Source organism: Punica granatum, chromosome 6, assembly GCF_007655135.1.
Source record: "Punica granatum isolate Tunisia-2019 chromosome 6, ASM765513v2, whole genome shotgun sequence".
NCBI classification, from domain to species: domain Eukaryota; kingdom Viridiplantae; phylum Streptophyta; class Magnoliopsida; order Myrtales; family Lythraceae; genus Punica; species Punica granatum.
The window spans coordinates 26,061,788-26,081,584 of NC_045132.1; the positions used below are offsets into that span (position 1 = coordinate 26,061,788).

A 19,797-nucleotide genomic window follows, 5' to 3' on the forward strand; every position below is an offset into this window, starting at 1 on the left:
AAAAAAAAATACTAACTCCCTCAAATTTCAAAGCAAGGATAGATTGCATATCGAAATTTCGCTGAACCCGCCAGAAAAAAAAAATAAAATTAACATTTGAAAAAAAGGAAGTAGTCGATAAAGAAAAAAATGGGAGGAATTATTTTCCACAGTAATATACTAAGCTTATAATTTTTTTTTTCCTCTTTTGGGGCCATAATTTATAAGCTTAGTATTGTGGCCACTGAATGTTTGAATTAAGCCAATGCATACTACTAACCTGCTGGGCTAAGGGATTTGGGTTGATTTTGGGCTTTAGCATTCACGTGCCATAGCCCAGCCCGTAAAATTGTTTTATCACCTCCTTGTCTGTTCATCTTTTTCCTATGGCACTGTCAGAGCTGCATGCACTCTCTGCTCTGCTTCTTGCCCAGTTTTTCACTGCAGTTGACGCTGGCTAGCGTTTTCTTCTTCTTTTTTTTTTTTTTTTTGTTCTTGTCCATCTCTCTTTGGCGAAGTTTAGCATGCGAAGTGCTTCGCATGAGGTCTCCTTAGCTTGGTGAGCTCTCGTTATTCCTTTTGCCCCACTTTCGTCTCTGCTTTTCACTCTTCTTATGGTCGGCGATTCCTTTTTGTTCTCCTTTTGTTTGTGTCGGTCGTTCGATTTTCAATTAATCAAGCAGGAGACATTCTCGCGAGCATGCATTGTCCGTATCGTTCTCGATCCTCCTGATCTCTCCTTCTGGGGCCAGGCTTTCCGATTTTCACTTCCTTGCAGACTCGGGGAATGTAAACAGCGGGTATGCCCGAGCTGATTCTTTGTTGTTCATCTATCTATTCTTTCGATTCTCTCCTCTCTGATTATGTTTCTAGGTTTTCTGATACTCAGTATGTCTCTGTCTATCCGATCAAGTTTAGACCGTGAAGATAGTTATACTTGTTCTGTGTATACTTCAGATGAGTGTGAAGGAGCCTGTCCTACTCATAAGTTGGGTAAGTATCTTCATATTCTGTTTTTTTTTTCTTTAGAAAAAGGAGTCCATTATGTTATCCATCGACAATGCATATCTGTTGCTTCTCGAGTGCATGCTTATTCTGTCTTCATCTGCCTTGTGAGCTTTAGATAAATATGACTATTTGGAAAAACAAAAACTGACCTACTGCAGCTTACGAATGTATGTGATTTATATTTATGAATGTTATAATTTTTCTTTTAGTTAAAAGCTACTCGCATGTTCGACGTAACAAAGTTATTCTTGATTGTCTTGCTTATGTAGATGGTGGGTTTTAGTGCAAAAGGTGAGATGATCAGATTGAATTCCATCTTTCACACTGGAAATTCTGTCTTCTAAATTGTTTTTCATAAGTTGCTTTTTATCCTTTAATACTTGCGTTTGTTGTAATATTGCTTGCCTACCCAATCGGATATTTTTCTTCTTCTTCTTTTTTTCGGTCTTAGTTTCTTCTATCAAAGTTCAATAATAAATAATAAGGCCATTGAAATTTCCTTAAAGGTGGCTGTATTCTAATCAAAATATACAGTAACAAAGCTATTGACACATATTAAGTAGCGTATTTATAAGACAATGTCATTACATCTACTAGAAAAAAGCACATTCATACACATCTAAAAGCTAAAGAAAAAATATAATATTGAATATGCATTGATGATTGGCCTCTTGCTTCAAGTAACCTCTTCTCGAGGACTTCATTTACTTCTCCTAAAAGGACATAATCTGTTAGAAGAAGAATTGGGAGAAAAACATTGTAACTTAGCGTACAAAATGAAAGAGGTCTCCGTTTTTAGTTTGAGTGTTAGATATTGGCATATAATTTAGTAACAATAACCGTATTTACACTATTACAATACATAGAACGGAAAGAAGGGGGGGAAAAGCTGATAGTAAAAAGAGAAAAGAAAAACATGTTGCAAATGTATCCATCATGAGAATCTTGCTACAAAGAACCATTTCTCAGAGGCTCCACACTCCTCTCAAAATAGATAAAATAGAATTATATGGTAGAAGAAGAGTTGGGCGAAAGTAGCATCATCTGTTAGAAGAATGGTGGGGAGAAAAATTATAAGTGTAAACAAAGATGGAAGGTTAAAAGATATTTGCATATATTTCTCGTAACATAACTATTTTTATATTTTGTCTGTAATTATACTAAGAACGGAAAGGGGAGAAAACATAATTAACAGGACAATGGATATGTAACATATGCTTCAATGATGTGCTTCTTGTTTGACGATCCTCTTGTTAAGTGCTCTTGGTTACTTAAGGGAAACAAACAGCAGGTAAAGTGTTTTTTACCGAGTTACACTCTTCTGTTAGTGCAGCTTCAACCTCCCTGGAAAAACTGCAAAAGAGAACAGCAATAAGGTAACCTGAACTGTCAAGTTTCGTCTTATGTATGAAAGTAAAATTTAGACAAATAACTTCTTTCTCAATCTCACCCCTTGCTGCTGTCTTTTGTATCAGCTTATGTAGGAACTTGCTTTGCTAGAGAGAAGCTAAAAGACAACAATTAAATAGCACAGTAAGTCACTATAGACTTCAGTCAAATGCTTTAGTTAGCCGCCAAAAATTGGAGATGCAGCTTCATCTTCCTTTGGAGCTACTGCAACAAAGAACAAAAATCATGTGAATTACCAGCCAAAAAGTTTCTTTTAAAGCAAGTGTCATGAATAAAATACAAAGAAAGAAATGAACATAAGCCGCTGTCAACCTCTGCTTCTCTTTTAAGTTGAGCCTCTACATCTGTCATCTTGGCTTTTTTTCACCTAAACCTTCATTCTTTTCTTTGTGTTTTAAATCTGAACGGAGAAGGGAAGTAGAAAGCCAGCTGCACATGCAAGCCATCTGTGAAAAGTCTATGGAGATGGTACAGAGAGTGAATGAATGGAGCACAACTTACTAAGAGGTATTTTTCAAGGTGAGCATCTATCTTCATGTTGATGGTTTCTTTTTCAGTCTCAATTCTCAAGCCACCAGCAGAATGGCTACCTATATAAAGTAAATTGGGTTGGCTCCTCTTTTCTTTTTTCTTTTTTTCCTTTTTTTTTCTTTTTAAATTTATCGTCTTGTATACAGTGATGCCTATCCCCTTGCCACCAAAAGTATAGGATTTTGTCTTCTCATGTAAGAAGATAGGTTTGAAATTTGCAAAATTGATAGAGTTTGTGATATTTGTAATGTTTTTATTGTATTATATTGTCTTGAGGAAGGTATTGAGAGTAGAAAAATTGATTCCTACTCTCCACCAGGAAGTCCAAAACTTTATTTGTATATGATTCTTTGTAGATCATTTGTAGATTACGGTTAACTAGGTACAATCCCGCGAATTGTGCGGATGATTAGAGAAATTAATAAAATATAATAATTTTGATATATATATATATATATATATGTAGAGAAATTATTTAATTTCTCGAGATCGGATTATATTAAAAGAACTTTTAATATATTATTGGAAAATATATAAAAAAAAAATATTTTATGGAGAACTTTTAATACATATTTGAGATATTAATATAAATTTACTTGTTATGATTGTATTAAAATTTGAATATTCAAATACAATTAATTGGTATGATTGTATTGAATTTTTAATAAAAAAATTAATTGTTACGATTTGTATTAAAATTTAAATATAATTATTTGATATATATATATATATATGGAGAAATTATTTAACTTTTCGAGATCAAATTATATTAAAAACTTCAAATATTTATTGGAAATATAAAAAATTTATTTTAGAGAAAACTTTAAATTTATCTATGATTTTTAATATAAAATTTACTGTTATAATTGTGTTAAAATATAAATATTCAAATGCACGAATCTCTTTTCAACAAAAAAATCATTAGTAATCGAGAAGACACTTACCAAGAGTTGGGGGTTAGCAATTGAAACTCCCATGATTTGCACTGCACTCAACCATGGGCAGGTTAGCAAGGGTTAGCAATGGAATTTTCACGTCTCGTCCTTCAGCTTTTATAAATTATAAATAGATAGTTCATAAAAAAAATTCATCAAGAAAGATATTATTGTCTTTTGTAATAAAAAAAAGATATATATCAATATAACCGGAAAAAAGAGAGAATATTAATTTGAATAAAATTAATCAAGAAAGATATTATTGTCTTTTGTAATAAAAAAAGATATATATAAATATAACCGGAAAAAAGAGAGATATTAATTTGAATTACTCCGATGAGAATTTTCCTTTTATAGGCTAAGTGTAATCATTTTGAATTACCCTCAATTTGTGATCATCTAACTCTTAAAATCTCCGATAATGTACCTAATAATTTTCTCCTTGAATGTCAATTCATGGCCCCCAGTGAAGTCTTGGTTGTTTCCGACAATTCGAGGGTATATCTTCTATACAATATTTCTGGGTCCTTTAGTCTTTGTTTTTTTGTCGACGTAAACATACTTAAATTTCAAAGCTCATTTATCACAAAGTACTTTCAATCCAAAAAAGTATAACACAATGCGCTCCTTCTAATGATTAATATGAAATTTCAAATTCGATATTCATTCGAGAGAGTACCGGTATCATTTATTAATTATTAAAAAATTGTTATAGTATAACCGAAATACTTCAGGCTATTTTTTTTCTTGAAGTCTGACCTGTGATCTCATAAATCATAATAATATACTGAAAAAAAAAGGCTCATTTCCCATACTCTCTTGGTAGAGTTTCACACCATATACCCTTCACAATCTATCCTAATCCTAATATGAATTACATTATAACCTTTCACAATCTATATCACATAAAAAGCACACAAGCAACTTTAAGGGTTTTGACCCCTAATGATTAAAAAGGAGCTCATGTATCCATCCGATCCCGAATTCAAAACCCTTTGAAACCACTGAAGCGCATTTGACGTGATTACCAGTTCCATATGCCACCAGTGGTTCACAGAACCTAGATTAGTCGGACGAAGCTTGACATCCCAGGTTAAAAAAAAAAAACGCACACAAGCAGCGCCAAAAGTTGATGTACTTGGAGGGAGTGCACTCATCCTGATTTTCCTGATCTCCCCATCAGAAACACAGCCAGCAGCACCAAAGCCACGACCGCCATCATTGCCCAAACTCGCTGCCGGACCGTCTTCCCTGCAAAGATAGTAGTGACCAGACACGACGGGTACCACAACGACGACTGGCTTGAGCCCTTGTCCTTCCCTGCGTTGTAGTCCTTGTCGTTGCCATCAATCCACAGTGAGTCCATTGCTCCGGCTATGCTGGCGCTTCCAGGTAGTTGTGTTTCCAGACCCGGCTCATTGAACTTGACCCTTCTGTTTACTCCGCACGGGATTGGATCTGTGGGCGTGAGTGCCAGCAGGGACTGCTGGGATGCCCTCTCACCCTCGAGCCTGCTCTTCTCCATCATCAGGACATTCGGGGTTGCTGACACTGCAGATTCATCCAGTTCGATGATGTCGTCCTTGAGGATGTCAGCGTAAAAGTCCTCGTCTTCATCAGAATCCTAAAGTTGAACAATTCAAGAAATTCAGCACCAAGCCGTGAATCATAGCCTTAAAAGTGGAACAAGCGGTCTAAATATGGTCGGCCCTGCCACCCATTGCTCAGATAGTTCGTGTTAGATGATTGAAGAATCCGTTCCATCAAATGAAATAAAGCTAAGAGAGTGAAGATAAAAGTTTGGACCTTCTTATGGCTCGAGGACGCAGCTTGTGCACCCTCGTTCAATAATTTCTCTCTCGACTCAGAAGTAGAGTCTAGCTGCTCAACCGAATGCGAGTCGTAACTGCTCGAAGTCCACCTTGCCTGGGGTCCAGTGAGTGTCTTGTCACCTTCAGAGATACCCATTTGATCAGTCACACCTTCCGACCCAAGATGATCGGGGTTCCCCATATCGGTCGCTTGCCTCTGAGTAGCAGATCCTCTATTCGAGGCATCATTAAGGCGGAATTCGGTATTCCTCCTCAGACGGCATACGACCGGGGCGTCCTGAAAATTCACGGAGAGGCCAGAATCTATCAGACATTTTAGCAAATAATCACCGTATAGAGTTAAAAGAGTCTCTTGAAGAGCTTAAGAGCGAATGTCAAAACACGAGGGTCACCTGAGACTTCCCATGCGTGCAATACTCATGCATGATCCACTCCGTCCTTTCTCCTTTGGGTGCACGGCCCAGGTGGAATACGAGGGTCCTCTTCGTGCCGATCACGTTGTTGCCGGATTTTACGTTGCGTTCTTTCCCGGTGGCCTTCCAGTACCCGAGCTCCGTGGCTCTCCTACTCTGGGAACCATTCGGGTACTTCCTCCCACGAGCCGAGAAGAAGAACCACTCGTTGGGGGATTGAATGACCGACTTACCTGATTAGCAAGCAAAGCAGCACCCAAGAAGTCGGGAAACAAAGAAGAACAATCAGCAAGTATCTCAAACAACCGCTCAAACTATACAAGCAAATGGCCAGAGACTTGCTTCGCTTCCTCGTTATAATTAATACCGTACAATATGTCACCAAAAATCAGAAGCTCAAATCTTTTTGCGAGCAATCGACGGAAATAACCACGCTCAAGTTCTCACGTCTCGATAGGAAAATCAGTAAGATTATCAACAGATCTTGATTTTTATCTAGACATCAGCAAGTTTTGTTCGGAGCCTGTTAAATAGCAGAGTCCCACATCAATTTGGGGTAAAAATTAGCCAAATCTGGGCAGACGGAATTTTTGAGTTTGAATTGACTGAGACTCAATGAGAAGCTACCTATCTAAGAGCCTTAAAAGGAAGAAAAACAAGGGGCGATATCGGAACTTCATTCGAATCTTACTGTATCTCCAAGGTTGTCCTATGAAACTGAACTCATCTACGACAAGTCAAAAGTCATTTTTCAACAGCTTTCATGCGTTTGTTTTTACCCACGAGCACGCACCGTTATTGACCAATTTCAAGTGGTCTCTCATATGCTTTGTCGCCTTCTTTCCGTTTCCGCCGCAAACAAACACATAGAATAAAGCAGATGCTCCCTCCCAATATCATACAGTGCGCAAGCAAAGCGAAAAACAGAGACAAAAGATAATTGACCGGAGAGGACAGGACAGGACAGGACAGGAGAGGAAGCTAACCAGGCAAGTCCCAGGGCTCGTGACGGCAAATCTCGATCTCGGAAATGACCTCGACGCTCTTCTCGCAGCCCTCCATCTTCTTCCTGAGGTAGTACGAGATGAGCTCCTCGTCGGTGGGGGAGAACCTAAACCCCGGGAAGCTCGACGATGCCGCTATGGATATCTGCGTCTCCTGCGACGGACCCGCCATTACCTTCTAGCTCCTTCCTTCACCTCCTTCTCCTCTCTGTCTGTCTGTCTCTCTTGTCTGGTGGGTTTTCGCTTTCTGTTTATGCAGGTCGTACGTCTACCAAAGAACCTCCAAAATTGGGGGGAAAAGAACTAGCAGAAAAGTTCGAAGCTTTTCCCTGCGGAGAAGGGAGAGAATAACAGAATCGGAAAGGAAACAGGTGAAACACCAAGGCGGAACCTTTGGTTGAGACAGACAATCGGTTTCAGACAAAACTCTCTCTCTCTGTATGTGTATGTGTATGTTGTGCGTATGAGGGTTCGGTATCTCTGGCTGCTCTGTGCTTTGCTTGTGTGGGGGGAAGTGTCAGAGAGCAGAGAGCAGAGAGCACGGAGAGGAAGGAAGGAGAGGGGGCAGACAGAGAGGCGACGTGCTGAGTGAGGCGGCGTTCTCAAGCGGCACGTTATACCGTTCGTGCCACGTGGGATCTCCCGCGTTAATCTGGTGTTTCTTTTCTTTCTCCCGAGAAAATATTCAATGACATTCGTGACCGGGGAAAAAAAATTAAGGCAACGAAAAAAAAAATGATAATCAGAATATTTGAAGGCGAAAAACCGGCCTCTCAATAATCCCACAACTATTCACATCAAGACATTTTGATTGCTTCTCTCCCCCTTCTCATATAATTTTCTTCAAAAAAGTGGGGATATAATGCAATAGTGCATGACTTGTCTGACATTTAGAGGCTTCGAGTACAATTGACGTGGTGTCCCTTTGCTATATTGATATTGTATTTGATAACGAAATTAAGTTTGATTTAATTTTATTTGAGAGATGAAGACAAAAGTAGTTGAGAAAAATATGTAAGATAAGAAGAAGATAAAAAAGTAATGGTTATATTGCTGATTTAAGAAAAAAATGTTGAGTAGTTGAGAAAATTTAACATTAAAAAATTAATTATAATAATAGATAAAAAAAAGTATGAGTGAGAATTTTAAAAAAACATAAAAAAAAATTAATGATTGTGTTATCGAATTGAGAGAAAAATAAAGTTAAGTTAAGTTAAATTTAATTTTATAAACAAACATATTGAATCTTATTTCATTACTATAGACCTCCTTTGTAACAAAAATAATTTAAATTCTTTTTTCTATTAAAGTGAAAAAGGTCACATTGAGAAAAAAAAAGTATAGGCGATGTCGCATGTTCTTATCTGACAACTAAAATGTTATATGTTCGATTCTCGTGGTAGGACTACTCGTACCTCTTTACTAACACCCATGACCTCTCTTGAAATAAGGGGGAAAAAGAAAAACCGCATGGGTTTCTTCCTTGTGGTCTAATATGCAATTTACCTGGGAAGTGAATTATAATTTCTATTTCATATATTGGTGAATGAATCCAACTACAAAACTCAAATTAATAGAAGGTGACAAAGATTATTTTTTTTCGACGCAAGCAATAATTTTCGATGCCATTTTCACGTGGCAACATGTGATTTGACATGACATTTTTTTTTCACGTATCGGCAAGTCAAAAAAATTAACCATGGATATAGTGTGTGTTTGTTTGGACTTAAGTTTTAAATGTTGATTTTTTTTCGGCATGCACCATAATATTCGAAAGCCTAATATGCCTCTAACTAATCTAATCGAGCCGGATCGATCAATTAAGAGGTAAAATTTAATTGCAGAAATTTTAAGCACTTAATAAGATGAGTGCTTATATTATGGAAGAGAAATGCATTGAGTGAGATGTCTGACTCAAAGTTTTTTTTTTCCGTGGCCTTAACGATGTTTAACTGAATCGGACACCATATTTTTACTAGGCCGACGCACGTAATCACAACAAAAGTTTGTACTAATAAGAATACAAATGCATTCATCTCATATTCATCTTATATTTTCAGGCTGTTCTTTCCCTTTTACGATTTAGAACAACTCCAAACATGAGTGCACAACTTTTAAGAATAAACTAGGTGTAAGCCCGCGCATTGCTTAGGTATATAAAAATATTTATTAATTAAGTTTTGGCCTTATATTTCATGGAAAAAAATATTAAGTTATCGAAAAAAAATCTTTTAAATTATGACTTTTTAATTTAAAAATAATTCGAGAAATTTTTCATCTTTAAGGAATTAGTCTACTTACAAAGAATTAACTACTTCGAAAAGTTAAGAAGACAATCAAATAACGACTTCTCATAAACGCGTACCGACTTTTATATATTATTATAGATTCGAACATATGACTAACCACGAATCCCGCCTGTCTATTGCTCCGCCATGAATGAGCGTCTCCAAGTAAACTGTACAGATCTTGGTTGAATACGTTGGGCAACAAATATTGGGAAGATTTTCAATACGTTGAGATAGGAAGCTCTCCCGGGCGGGTCCCATTGGACCACTATGGCCACCTCTAATCTCACCTTGTGATGGGCGAGAACAATGGAATGATAAATAACGAAGAAAGCAGATGAAGAAGATAAAGAAAACTGAAAGCTCCATTTCTCTCTCTCTCTCTCTACCCTTCCTCTTCTCTCTCTACTTGTCTCTTTGTGTCTGTATGCCTCCATAGCTCCCTGATTAATGGGTATGATTTGAATGCTCACCCCCAAGAGCTACAGGACGACACCCCCACTGAAAATTCCACACGTCACTCCAGGACCATGATAGCCACCTTCCTTGATCCATCAACAGTGCCAAGTTTCAACCTTTCCGATCCTATATCTGCCCTCCCCTGCCAACCCAACTGCTCAATCATTACCCTTGATCGCCCCGGCATTGGAAAGCATGGATCTTGATGAGTGGAAGCTGCTCCCGATCAATGGGTTTCTCGATTTCGAGGAGGACTGCGAGAAGAAGGTCTTGCTGGCCAAGAGCGTGGCTGCTGCTGACTCCACCATGACCATGTTCGACGTGGATTTGGACTACTTACGGTGCCCTTCTCCCCGATCAAGGCTCTCCTCGCCGAGCCAGCTCGTCCCGGTGAGGATTCAGCTCAATTCGCCGCTTGTGGAGAATTGCCCGTGGGGAGAGAGGTGAGAGAGAGGAAAGATGTGATAAATTTTTTTAATTTAATTTAATTATTTATTATAATAAAAAAAATTTAAAATCAATTTTTATTTTAAATTTTGAGCCATGTCAAATATGCATGTGACGCGTCAGGATGCCATGTTAGCAAGTCGTGACGATGTTGGATGGAACATGACGGAGTGTACATGATTGTTACAAATTCGAACACCAAATTTTAACCAAAAATTCTTTTTTATCAAAGTATTACATTTTGTATACTTTTTGTACTCGCAGTGTAATTGACTTAAAAAAACCTAAATTATGTATTTTTTTCTCCATGTGTAACCTGATATTCGGTGTCTATCGGGTTCTGACTAATCCAATTCGATCCGAATCAATCCACTAACACGTTGTTTGGACAATATTTATGAAAGGTTATGGATAGATGGGATGAGGAGGGTTATAGAAGGATGTAATTATGTGGTTTGTGGATGGATTCTTTAATTCTGCATAACCTATGTTTGGATGAGTTTCATTAGAGAGTGGAGTGGGATTGTATGAGAATTTTAAAAAGATCTTGACCCTTAATTGTAATTTATGATGTTATATCAAGGATTGATCTTCTTATCTCTTCATAACACCCCAAATTGGTGAAATTAAAATAGAGATTATAAAGGGTTATGATGGAATTAATTATCCTCCCATAACCCTTCCCCACCTAAAAATTTTAAATGCCAATCATGCATTACTATCATCCCTTTATAACCTTTTATAACTCTCAAGCCAAACAAGCACTAATGGGATAAAGATTCATTAAAGGAATAAAACTTTCATAAAAATGAATTTTCTCTATTCATAAGACTCGAACTCAATGCTTTATTTAAGGAGAATAAATTTCGAACCGTTTGAATCAAACGAAGTTAATTCTACTTTAATGACAACAAGGACATAAATGTCTATGCCATGTCTAAAGGTCTTTACACGTGGGATTTCTTAAAGCATGCATTCAAATTTTTTAATTATTAATGGTGCGTTTGGTTTCAGAATTAAAGTAATTTTGATTTTGATCGTGGAAAAAAACAAAAGATTGTATAGTGTGTTGAGTTAAAGTTAAAGTTAAAATTTTTAACTTGAGAAATATGTATTTTTATTGTGTAGTGTGTTGAGTTGAAATTAAAGTTAAAAATTTTTGTGATTTTAAGTGCGAAATCAAACGGAGGATTACATTTCCAAGGATAATAACAATTTTTACAGATTTTTTTTTTTGGGGGATGAAATATAAGTCGAAGCTTGAGTTTACTCTTTGGCTTCCCGAGGCGATCTTCTGATTCAATAATGGATGGCATTGTCACTGAATATGGCATGGTTGGACTAAACTAAAAAGCACTCCCAAAGGTTTGAGTTTACTGCTTATCCATACCCTGCCGAGCTAACAGAACATCAAAGTTTTTTCTTTTTTCTTTTTTGGGTGTAATATATACTAATTTGATGTACAAACATTATGTGCCATGCTCATGACATGTCCCGCGTATGTTATATTGAGATGACGACTCACCAGTGAGAGGAATTTCGAGGGGCCAACCATCGGCTGAAGTTGGCTGCCACAGCACGGGCCAGGCTGACACCCCCGGAAATCGGAATCACTTTGTTAACAAGCTTATCCGGGTTGACCAGGACCACTGTAGGTGTAGCTATTTCCAGTCAAGCAAAGCCGATGTGCAAGAATTAGTCGATATTAATTTATTTTAGAATTCTACCTACTCTGATCTAATCAAAGAAAAGAAAATTTACGTACTTCCCCAATCAATTACTATGTTCGTAGGCTTTTTTACAAGAAAAAAGAGCATTAATTTGTTCTCTCCAGAAGAAAAAGAAAAAAACTGAGGACAAAATCATGCGTGATATAACAAACACCAATTATTTTTTGAAGTTTTAGGTTTAAACAACAACATATATTTGTCTAGTTATTATTATTTATTATTATTATTAGGTATCGTTAAGATTGGGATTGGGATCGCGAATTGTCTTGCATATATGTATACCTAATTAAAAACATTCTTTTGCATCCCGCATAAAACTGCTAAAAATATTGTAAGAGATACTATACTATATTCCTCCCTTTAAATTATTAGACGTTGGGATTATTTTGTTGAGAGTATATCTTGTATGTTGTTTTTCCCGATACTCTGAGTCTCGAAGACCCATTGGAGCGAGCAAAAATGACCGAAACTCTTTGTGCTCTCCCGATTCCTTATTCATCAGTGAAAATCGAAACTCGTCGTTTATCCTTGAATGTTTTCTTCTTAGTCACCTTGATCGAAAGGATTTTACCACGTAAATCACTGTGTTATTCTTCTCTTCCTTCTACTTTATTGTCCCCAAATTTGATTTTCCGTTTCCACTTGTAATACTTTTCATCTCGTGACTCAGTACATTCAATTAAATGTAATCTATTAATGAGCAATTTGACGGGCAGCTACCCACGGGATTGTGTCCTAGTAGTTATATATTTTCTTTTTTTTTTCGATTGCGTCCTAGTTTTTGATAAATGATAATTTTAACGGATGACTTATATTAACAAGTCATCCAATTAATTAACTAAACAAAGGAGGCTTATATGGTAGCAAATTAAGCTCCATTTTACTACTTCAGCAGCAGGTGACCATCTCCATATATAATATTAACTTATCAAAAAAAAAAATCCTCCATAATATATATTCTCCCTCCATGAAAATGGGGACCTTCTCTTCCATCGGACCGTACCGACCTTGGATTAAACTCATCGTCATTCATTGGATCATAGTACGACTGGAGGGGCTCTATTTATAGAGGAGGAGCAGAAACAACAGAGCTCGTCAATCCGATATGGCTTCCCCTGCATCAGAAGTCGACGCGAGCAATGCATGCTCGGAAATCTTCCCAAGCTGCTCAAGCCATCGTTCGAGCCACAGTGGTTCAGGCTTCCACGGTCTTCTACAACACCCCAGCCACTCTGGGTCCGCTGCACTTTTTATTTTGCTTTCGTCATTGTTTATGTCTGGAAATAAGTAGAATTTTATAAGGTTGGTTGCTTCCTTTCACGGTTGATTCTGATGATAGATAAGGCGGCGAAGCTGGTGGAGGAGGCGGCAGGCACCGAAAGGCAAGATGAGTTACAGCAAGTACCATGCTTCTGCTATTGATGTTCCAAGTAAAATTGACCTTCTAAGTGTTGCTAGAGTTGGTGTGTCAGATTGCCAGTGATCATATCTCGTCGTTCTTGGTAGAAGTTTGATGACTCGTTCCTTCCTTGAACAGGGAGATGTTTGTCTGAAAGATATATCAATTGTTCTGATTCAGTTTCGTCACGTAAAGCGGCTAGCTAGAAATTAATAAACGCCGTCTTAATTTTCATTAGCTACATGCCTAAGGTATTATGCAGCTTCCATGGACGTCAAATATAACAGGACATGGGTAGACATATCAACCGTTCATATTCCGTTTCTTTTCTAGTGTTTGATCTGATTCTTGATCACTTACAGGACCAGAGGTCGACCGTCTGGCTGCCCTCGCCGGAAAGTACAGAGTCTACTTAGTAATGGGTGTAATGAAAGAGAAGGATACACTCTCTAATGTTCGGTCCTCTTCTTCGATCCTCAAGGGCAGTACCTCGGGAAACACCGGAAACTCATGCCCACAGCCCTGGAACGCCTCGTCAGGGGTTTCGGAGATGGGCCGACTCTTCCCATCTACAACCCTCCGCTCAGGAACCTAGGTTCCGTCATTTGCTGGGAAAATAGAATGCCACTGCTTAGGACTGCTACTTATGATAATGGTAAATGTAAACTTACATATAGGACCGACCTTCAGTTTGCTTTGGATCAGTAATAATATAGTACAAACCTGCACGAGTTATGGCTTTCGACAGGGATCGAGATATATTGTGCCCCCACAGGCCGATCCTACGACTACTTGGCAAGCTTCTGTGACACATATCGCCCTCGAGGGAGGATGCTTTGTACTATCAGCCAATCAGTTCTGTCAGAGAAAAGACTATCCTCCATATCCCGAGTATAACCTTAGCGGTAAAGATGAAAGATGATCCCGAGCCAGATTCAGTCGTGTGTGCTGGTGGGAGTGTGATCATTTCACCTTTAGGGACAGTTCTAGCTGGGCGCAACTTCGAAGGATAGGGCTTCATCACAGCCGATCTTGGTAAGGCAAGCTCATTTGCAATCGTCGACTTATCGATGCAATTCAAGTTATGCTTTCTATATGAGGGCATATCTTATTCCTAGACGGCGTGTATTCTTAACTGTCGTGATTTAAAAAATTGCAGATCCAGGAGAGATTGCACGGGCGAAGTTTAATTTCGATGTGGTCGGACATTATTCGAGGCCTAATGTATTAAGCGTAATCGTGAAGGACCATCGAGCTGCCCCGGTGACCTTCACATCAGCAGCAGACCGGATATCCAGGCCTTGATCAGATTCCACAGATGTATAAGATGTTCAGTAATCTACCTAGTTCTTCCCTCACATAGGGTAATAGGATCGCCCATTGTTCGAAAAAATGTAATCTTGCGTTCCAAAAATCGAGTCTTGGTTTCGATTAGTAATCAAAAGTTTCTAGTTTTTATATTAGAACACTAAATAGCATCATTTCTTTTTGAGGTTCTATTTTCTGCTTAAGACTATACGGATCGAGAGATATAACCAGTAATTAATCAATCTTTAATTCTTTATACGTATCCGTCGACTTGGATTCGAAAAACGTTCAGAACAATAATTTGAATTACATATAACTTCATAAGAACTTCGTCATTCAAACAATATCGATCTAGCTATCTATCTATCTATCTATCTATACAAGAAATGAAAACAGATCTTCAGCGGGGGCAGGAAAAAAAAACAAAACAAAACAAAACAGAACAGAACAAAAGAGAGAAATAAAAACAGATCCCGACCACGATCAACATTAAACCACGTGTACTCTTTTCATTTTTTGGCCTTCTTTCTTTCTTTTTCCTAATTTCCTATATATTTTTCTTCTAATTCAATTGTCACTTTAGATAAATAAAGAAACGGATAAGTCTTATCAAATTTCTATTGGGTTTATACTGATTTAGACCCATTTTCATTATATTAACTTATGCCAATTTTCACTTAAAAGTTCAAGTTAATAAGTAGTGGTATCCAAATCTCATATAAATCCACGGCTAGCAATATCGGCCCTCGCATGCAACGTGTGGTCTATTTCTTCCAACACGTGTCACGTGCCCTTAAACACTCGTATTCAATAACTAACCTCGAGCCGGACTCATTTTCCGTGCTCGGACGCCGAAGGACTTACACGTGGCGCACTCTTGGCTGCACTCGCATATATTGGGCTCGGCGTTGTGTGGGTATACGCATACACGCTTGTGGGCGTGCGCATATATTCAGTTTGGCGTGGTATGGGTGTATGCATACACAAGCGTGGGCGCGCATATGTGTAACTTGGGTTTTGATACCATATTGAATTTCCATTGAGTTTATATGGGCTTGAGTCCATTACTTAAAAGTTCAAACTGATAAGTGACGGTACCAAAACCTCATATAAATTCATAATTATTTTTTATCTTTTTCCATTCTGGATTATAATCCCGAACTATTCCTATTAAATTTATTCACAACAAAAACTTCAATCATGGTAGTTGACATATATTTCATTTTCCAACTTTTCCTTTTTTGATATACATTTTCTACAAATTTAAATATAACTTTTTTAGATAGATAGAGGAAAAAATATGTCCAATTAAATATAATTTCTATTCGGAACAATAACTCAGATTACACTAGTTGATATTCTATGACAATAAGTAACAATGGAATTTCATGATTTTCATCATATTAATTAAACTTATAAAGAAAATATGTTATATTACATATTATGTTCACTTCAAATAATATGGTAACTTGTATCGCTTGATGATTGCCTATTTTTTATATGATGATATGATTAAACTATATCCTCTTGGATTCTTACTCCCTCTTGTGTTGTGTTTTCCTTTTTAATTTTATTTTTCATTTTAGTCCAAACAAATTATATGAATAGATTATTGAACATGTTGCTGCACGCATTAAATGAATCTTTATGTGCTTCTCTTTCAACATTTTATTTTTATTTTTAAATTTTTGGATGATGCTGTAATTATATATTCATATGTCTAGAACGTGATTGGGATCGCAAAACTTAATCATAGACACTGCTAAATATTATATATAAGAGAAGAGGTACCATATTTCTCCCTATTAGGTGCTCATTGGGACCATCTTGTTGCGAGTATGTATCGTATTTTGTTTTTCAAGCTGGCTACCCCTGGAAGGCATCATCAGTAGCTCCGGATGCTGCTCAATGCTCATGGCCGCGGCCCCCCTGCCTCGCCCAAAAGCTTGGGGATGCTTCTGATTGCTGGGCGCCACTACGACCGTGAGGCTTCCTGAAGCGATCTGAACTGATTCAGTAATGAGCACTGCCATGTGAATATGGTATGGTTGGGTTGGGCTAAATTAAGAGCACTCCCAAAGTTTTGTGTTTACATGGATTGGGAAGCATTTCAAGTTTGCTGGTTGTCCATCCATCCTCTGCTGAGCTAAGAACATCAAAAAATATTATTCCTTTTTTTTTTCTTTTGTAATATTTACTAAGTCGGGTATGCGATGACAAGACTCGAGTTCACCATAAGAAGGAGAATGGCGAATGAGGCCGACTGCCCGCTGAAGGCAGCTGCAGCCACGTTGGCCAAGTCGACAATGACCGAAATCGCTTCTGTTAAATCAGCTCATTTGAGGCGACCGGAACCACGGTGGGTAGTGCTACATTGCCAGTCATAAAAGCCGATGTGCAAGAAGTCGGAAACAATACATCATTTTAATTTTTATGTTTGCAAAATATGTATTGTATAAATTGCAAAAAAAGAAAAATATTTTGTTTTTCGGTTACCTATTCTATCATCTGGCATTAACAAGCCATCGGATTAACTAATATAATCATTAATTAAATAAATAAACAAGGGATTTCCATCCAAAAGAAAAAATAAAGAAGGTTTTTTTTTTTTCAATGTGAACCACAGTATCCATAAGCCCAATTGGGTTCCGACTAATTCAGTCGAACTGGAAAAAACTCTCTTAACATGGATTTTCTACACTTATAAGTACTCGAAACCGAAACTTTATTTAAATGAAACAAGCGTCGAACCGTTTGAATCAACCTATTGTTATATGGGACTTTTATATGGGAGCAAAACTCAACTTTTACTACTTCGGTACCAGGTCACCATCGCCATTATATTAAAGTTGTTCCACGATGAAAATGGAGACTTTGCAGCTCCTATTCTTCCGTTGTACCTCACAGTCGTACCTACTTCTCGAATTGAATTCATCGTCATGCATTGCATCAGCGTACGATGGGAGGGTTCTATTTATAAGGAAGCATAGCAGAACCCTGAGCTCGCCGATCCAATGGCTAGTCCTGCACCAGAAGTCGACATAAGCAATGCAGGCTCTGACTCTTCTCCAGCTGCTCGAGTCGTTCGGGCTACAGTGGTTCAGGCTTCCACGGTCTTCCACGACACCCCTGCCACTCTGGGTCCGCTACCCTTTCCTATTTTGCAACAGTCATTGCTTGTGGCTAGAGATTAATGTTCATGCTGTGTGTGTGTGTGTGTGTGTGTGTGTGTGTGTGTGTGTGTGGGTGAAGATTTAAACGTATTTAGAAATGGTTGGTTTGTTCCTTCACACTTATTTTCACGACAGATAAGGCAGCGAAGCTGATCGAGGAGGCGGCAAGCCTGGGATCACAGCTGATCGTCTTTCCTGAAGCATTCGTTGGAGGGCACCCTCGAGGCCAGAATTTCGGGGATTGGAAAACAAAGGGCAGGGAGAGTTACAGCAAGTACCATGCTTCTGCTATTGATGTTCCAGGTAAAAATGGCCTTCAATATAGGCTAGTGCTAGCGTGTCACATTGCCGGTGATGCTTCGTCATTCTTGATCAGAAGTTCAATGATATGTTCCTTCCTTGAACAGGGAAATGCTTGTTAGGAAGATGTATAAGTTGCTCCTATTCAGTTTCGTCATGTAAACTGGCTAGAAAATATCGCCTTTTTATTGGCCGCATGAATATTTATATGACAGGGACATGTAGACATCGCTATCCTTAGCATCCGCGGACACTTCAGTTTTTCTCTTATGTATTGTATCTGATTCATGATTACTTGCAGGACCTGAGGTAGACCGTCTGGCTGCTCTCGCCGGAAAGTACAATGTCTACTTAGTAATGGGTGTAATTGAAAGAGAAGGATATACTCTCTACTGTTCGGTTCTCTTCTTCAATCCTCAAGGACAGTACCTCGGGAAACACCGGAAACTCATGCCGACAGCCCTGGAACGCCTTGTTTGGGGTTTTGGAGATGGGTCGACTCTCCCCGTCTATGACACTCCGCTCGGGAAAATAGGTTCTGTAATTTGTTGGGAAAATAGAATGCCGCTGCTAAGAACTGCTATGTATGCTAAAGGTAAACGTAACTCAACCTATATGACCTTCACTTCTCTTTCAATAATAATATCATACAACCAGCAGAATTTATGGCTTTCGACAGGGATCGAGATATATTGCGCCCCAACGGCTGATGATACGACTACTTGGCAAGCTTCTGTGACACATATCGCCCTCGAGGGAGGATGCTTCGTACTATCAGCCAATCAGTTCTGTCAGAGGAAAGACTATCCTCCATATCCCGAGTATAACCTTAGCGGTAAAGATGAAGATGGTCCCAAGCCAGATTCGGTTGTGTGCGCTGGTGGGAGTGTGATCATCTCACCTTTAGGGACAGTTCTCGCTGGTCCCAACTTCAAAGGAGAGGGCTTCATCACAGCCGATCTTGGTAAGTCGAGCTCATCTGCAATGGTCGACTTTATCGATGCAATTCAAGTTATACTTTCTATATGAAGAGCATATATTTTTCCTAGACGCATGTATTTTTAACTGTCGTGGTTTACAAAAACCAATGGCAGATCTAGGAGATATTGCACGGGCGAAGTTTAATTTCGATTCAGTCGGACATTATTCAAGGCCCGATGTATTGAGCCTAATCGTGAAGGACCATCGAGCTGCCCCGGTGACCTTCACATCAGCAGCAGACCAGATCTCCAGGGCTTGATCAGATGCCACAGATAAAATATAATATCTCTCAAGCTTGTATTGTATGGCAATAAGATGCTTAATAATCTACCTAGTTCTTCCCTCACATGGGAAGTCGGCTTCGTTGCTGCATCTGTTTGTGGTTATTTGTCTGGTGTTTCTTCACCTACTTTGTCTATTACGGGATATCGGGATCCTGTATAATAATAATAATAATAATAATAATGTATATTACGTTTCCTCCCCGAGTTGCGTTTTCGAGAGCTGGGCCTCCATAGTGGATCGTCTTCCTCCGGTTTCTCCAACGTTCCCTCGATGAAAGGCAATTTACTTTTTGTCCTAAGAGCCGTTAACATCGCC

The 19,797-nt window shown here is 38.4% G+C and overlaps 3 protein-coding genes, 1 long non-coding RNA gene and 1 pseudogene across 12 annotated transcripts; 3 read left to right on the forward strand and 2 right to left on the reverse strand.

The window, feature by feature from the left end:
* Positions 1 to 196: 196 nt before the first annotated feature.
* On the forward strand, positions 197 to 3,269 carry LOC116210880. Of its 9 annotated transcripts, none has more exons than XM_031544994.1 (6): positions 197 to 538; positions 660 to 779; positions 869 to 972; positions 2,321 to 2,363; positions 2,463 to 2,520; positions 2,806 to 3,269. In XM_031544994.1, the coding sequence occupies exons 1-5, from the start codon at positions 504 to 506 to the stop codon at positions 2,485 to 2,487; spliced, it is 327 nt and encodes a 108-aa protein (XP_031400854.1). In that variant the 5' UTR covers positions 197 to 503; the 3' UTR covers positions 2,488 to 2,520; positions 2,806 to 3,269. The 9 variants fall into 9 exon arrangements, 5 of the variants coding, with proteins under 5 accessions (XP_031400854.1, XP_031400853.1, XP_031400855.1 ...); XM_031544993.1 differs by having other exon boundaries at positions 212 to 538; positions 2,811 to 3,269; XM_031544995.1 differs by having other exon boundaries at positions 270 to 538; positions 663 to 779; positions 2,811 to 3,269.
* LOC116210882 lies at positions 1,483 to 2,826 on the reverse strand. The gene is made up of 4 exons (XR_004157578.1): positions 2,710 to 2,826; positions 2,438 to 2,601; positions 2,295 to 2,340; positions 1,483 to 1,700 (listed from the first exon to the last, which is right to left on the reverse strand). It is a non-coding gene; the product is annotated as an uncharacterized LOC116210882 (long non-coding RNA).
* A 1,356-nt stretch (positions 3,270 to 4,625) lies between the features above and the next one.
* Positions 4,626 to 7,778, reverse strand: LOC116210878 (NAC domain-containing protein 40-like). Its single transcript, XM_031544991.1, has 4 exons — positions 7,095 to 7,778; positions 6,088 to 6,341; positions 5,670 to 5,972; positions 4,626 to 5,487 (listed from the first exon to the last, which is right to left on the reverse strand). Exons 1-4 carry the CDS (start codon positions 7,282 to 7,284, stop codon positions 5,017 to 5,019), a joined length of 1,218 nt encoding a protein of 405 aa, XP_031400851.1. The 5' UTR covers positions 7,285 to 7,778; the 3' UTR covers positions 4,626 to 5,016.
* A 2,276-nt stretch (positions 7,779 to 10,054) lies between these two features.
* Positions 10,055 to 15,377, forward strand: LOC116212305 (annotated as a pseudogene).
* Positions 15,378 to 17,723: 2,346 nt separating this feature from the next.
* LOC116209891 (bifunctional nitrilase/nitrile hydratase NIT4-like) lies at positions 17,724 to 19,676 on the forward strand. Its single transcript, XM_031543638.1, has 5 exons — positions 17,724 to 17,884; positions 18,052 to 18,219; positions 18,518 to 18,811; positions 18,896 to 19,180; positions 19,311 to 19,676. Exons 1-5 carry the CDS (start codon positions 17,758 to 17,760, stop codon positions 19,454 to 19,456), a joined length of 1,020 nt encoding a protein of 339 aa, XP_031399498.1. The 5' UTR covers positions 17,724 to 17,757; the 3' UTR covers positions 19,457 to 19,676.
* The last annotated feature ends 121 nt before the right edge of the window (positions 19,677 to 19,797 follow it).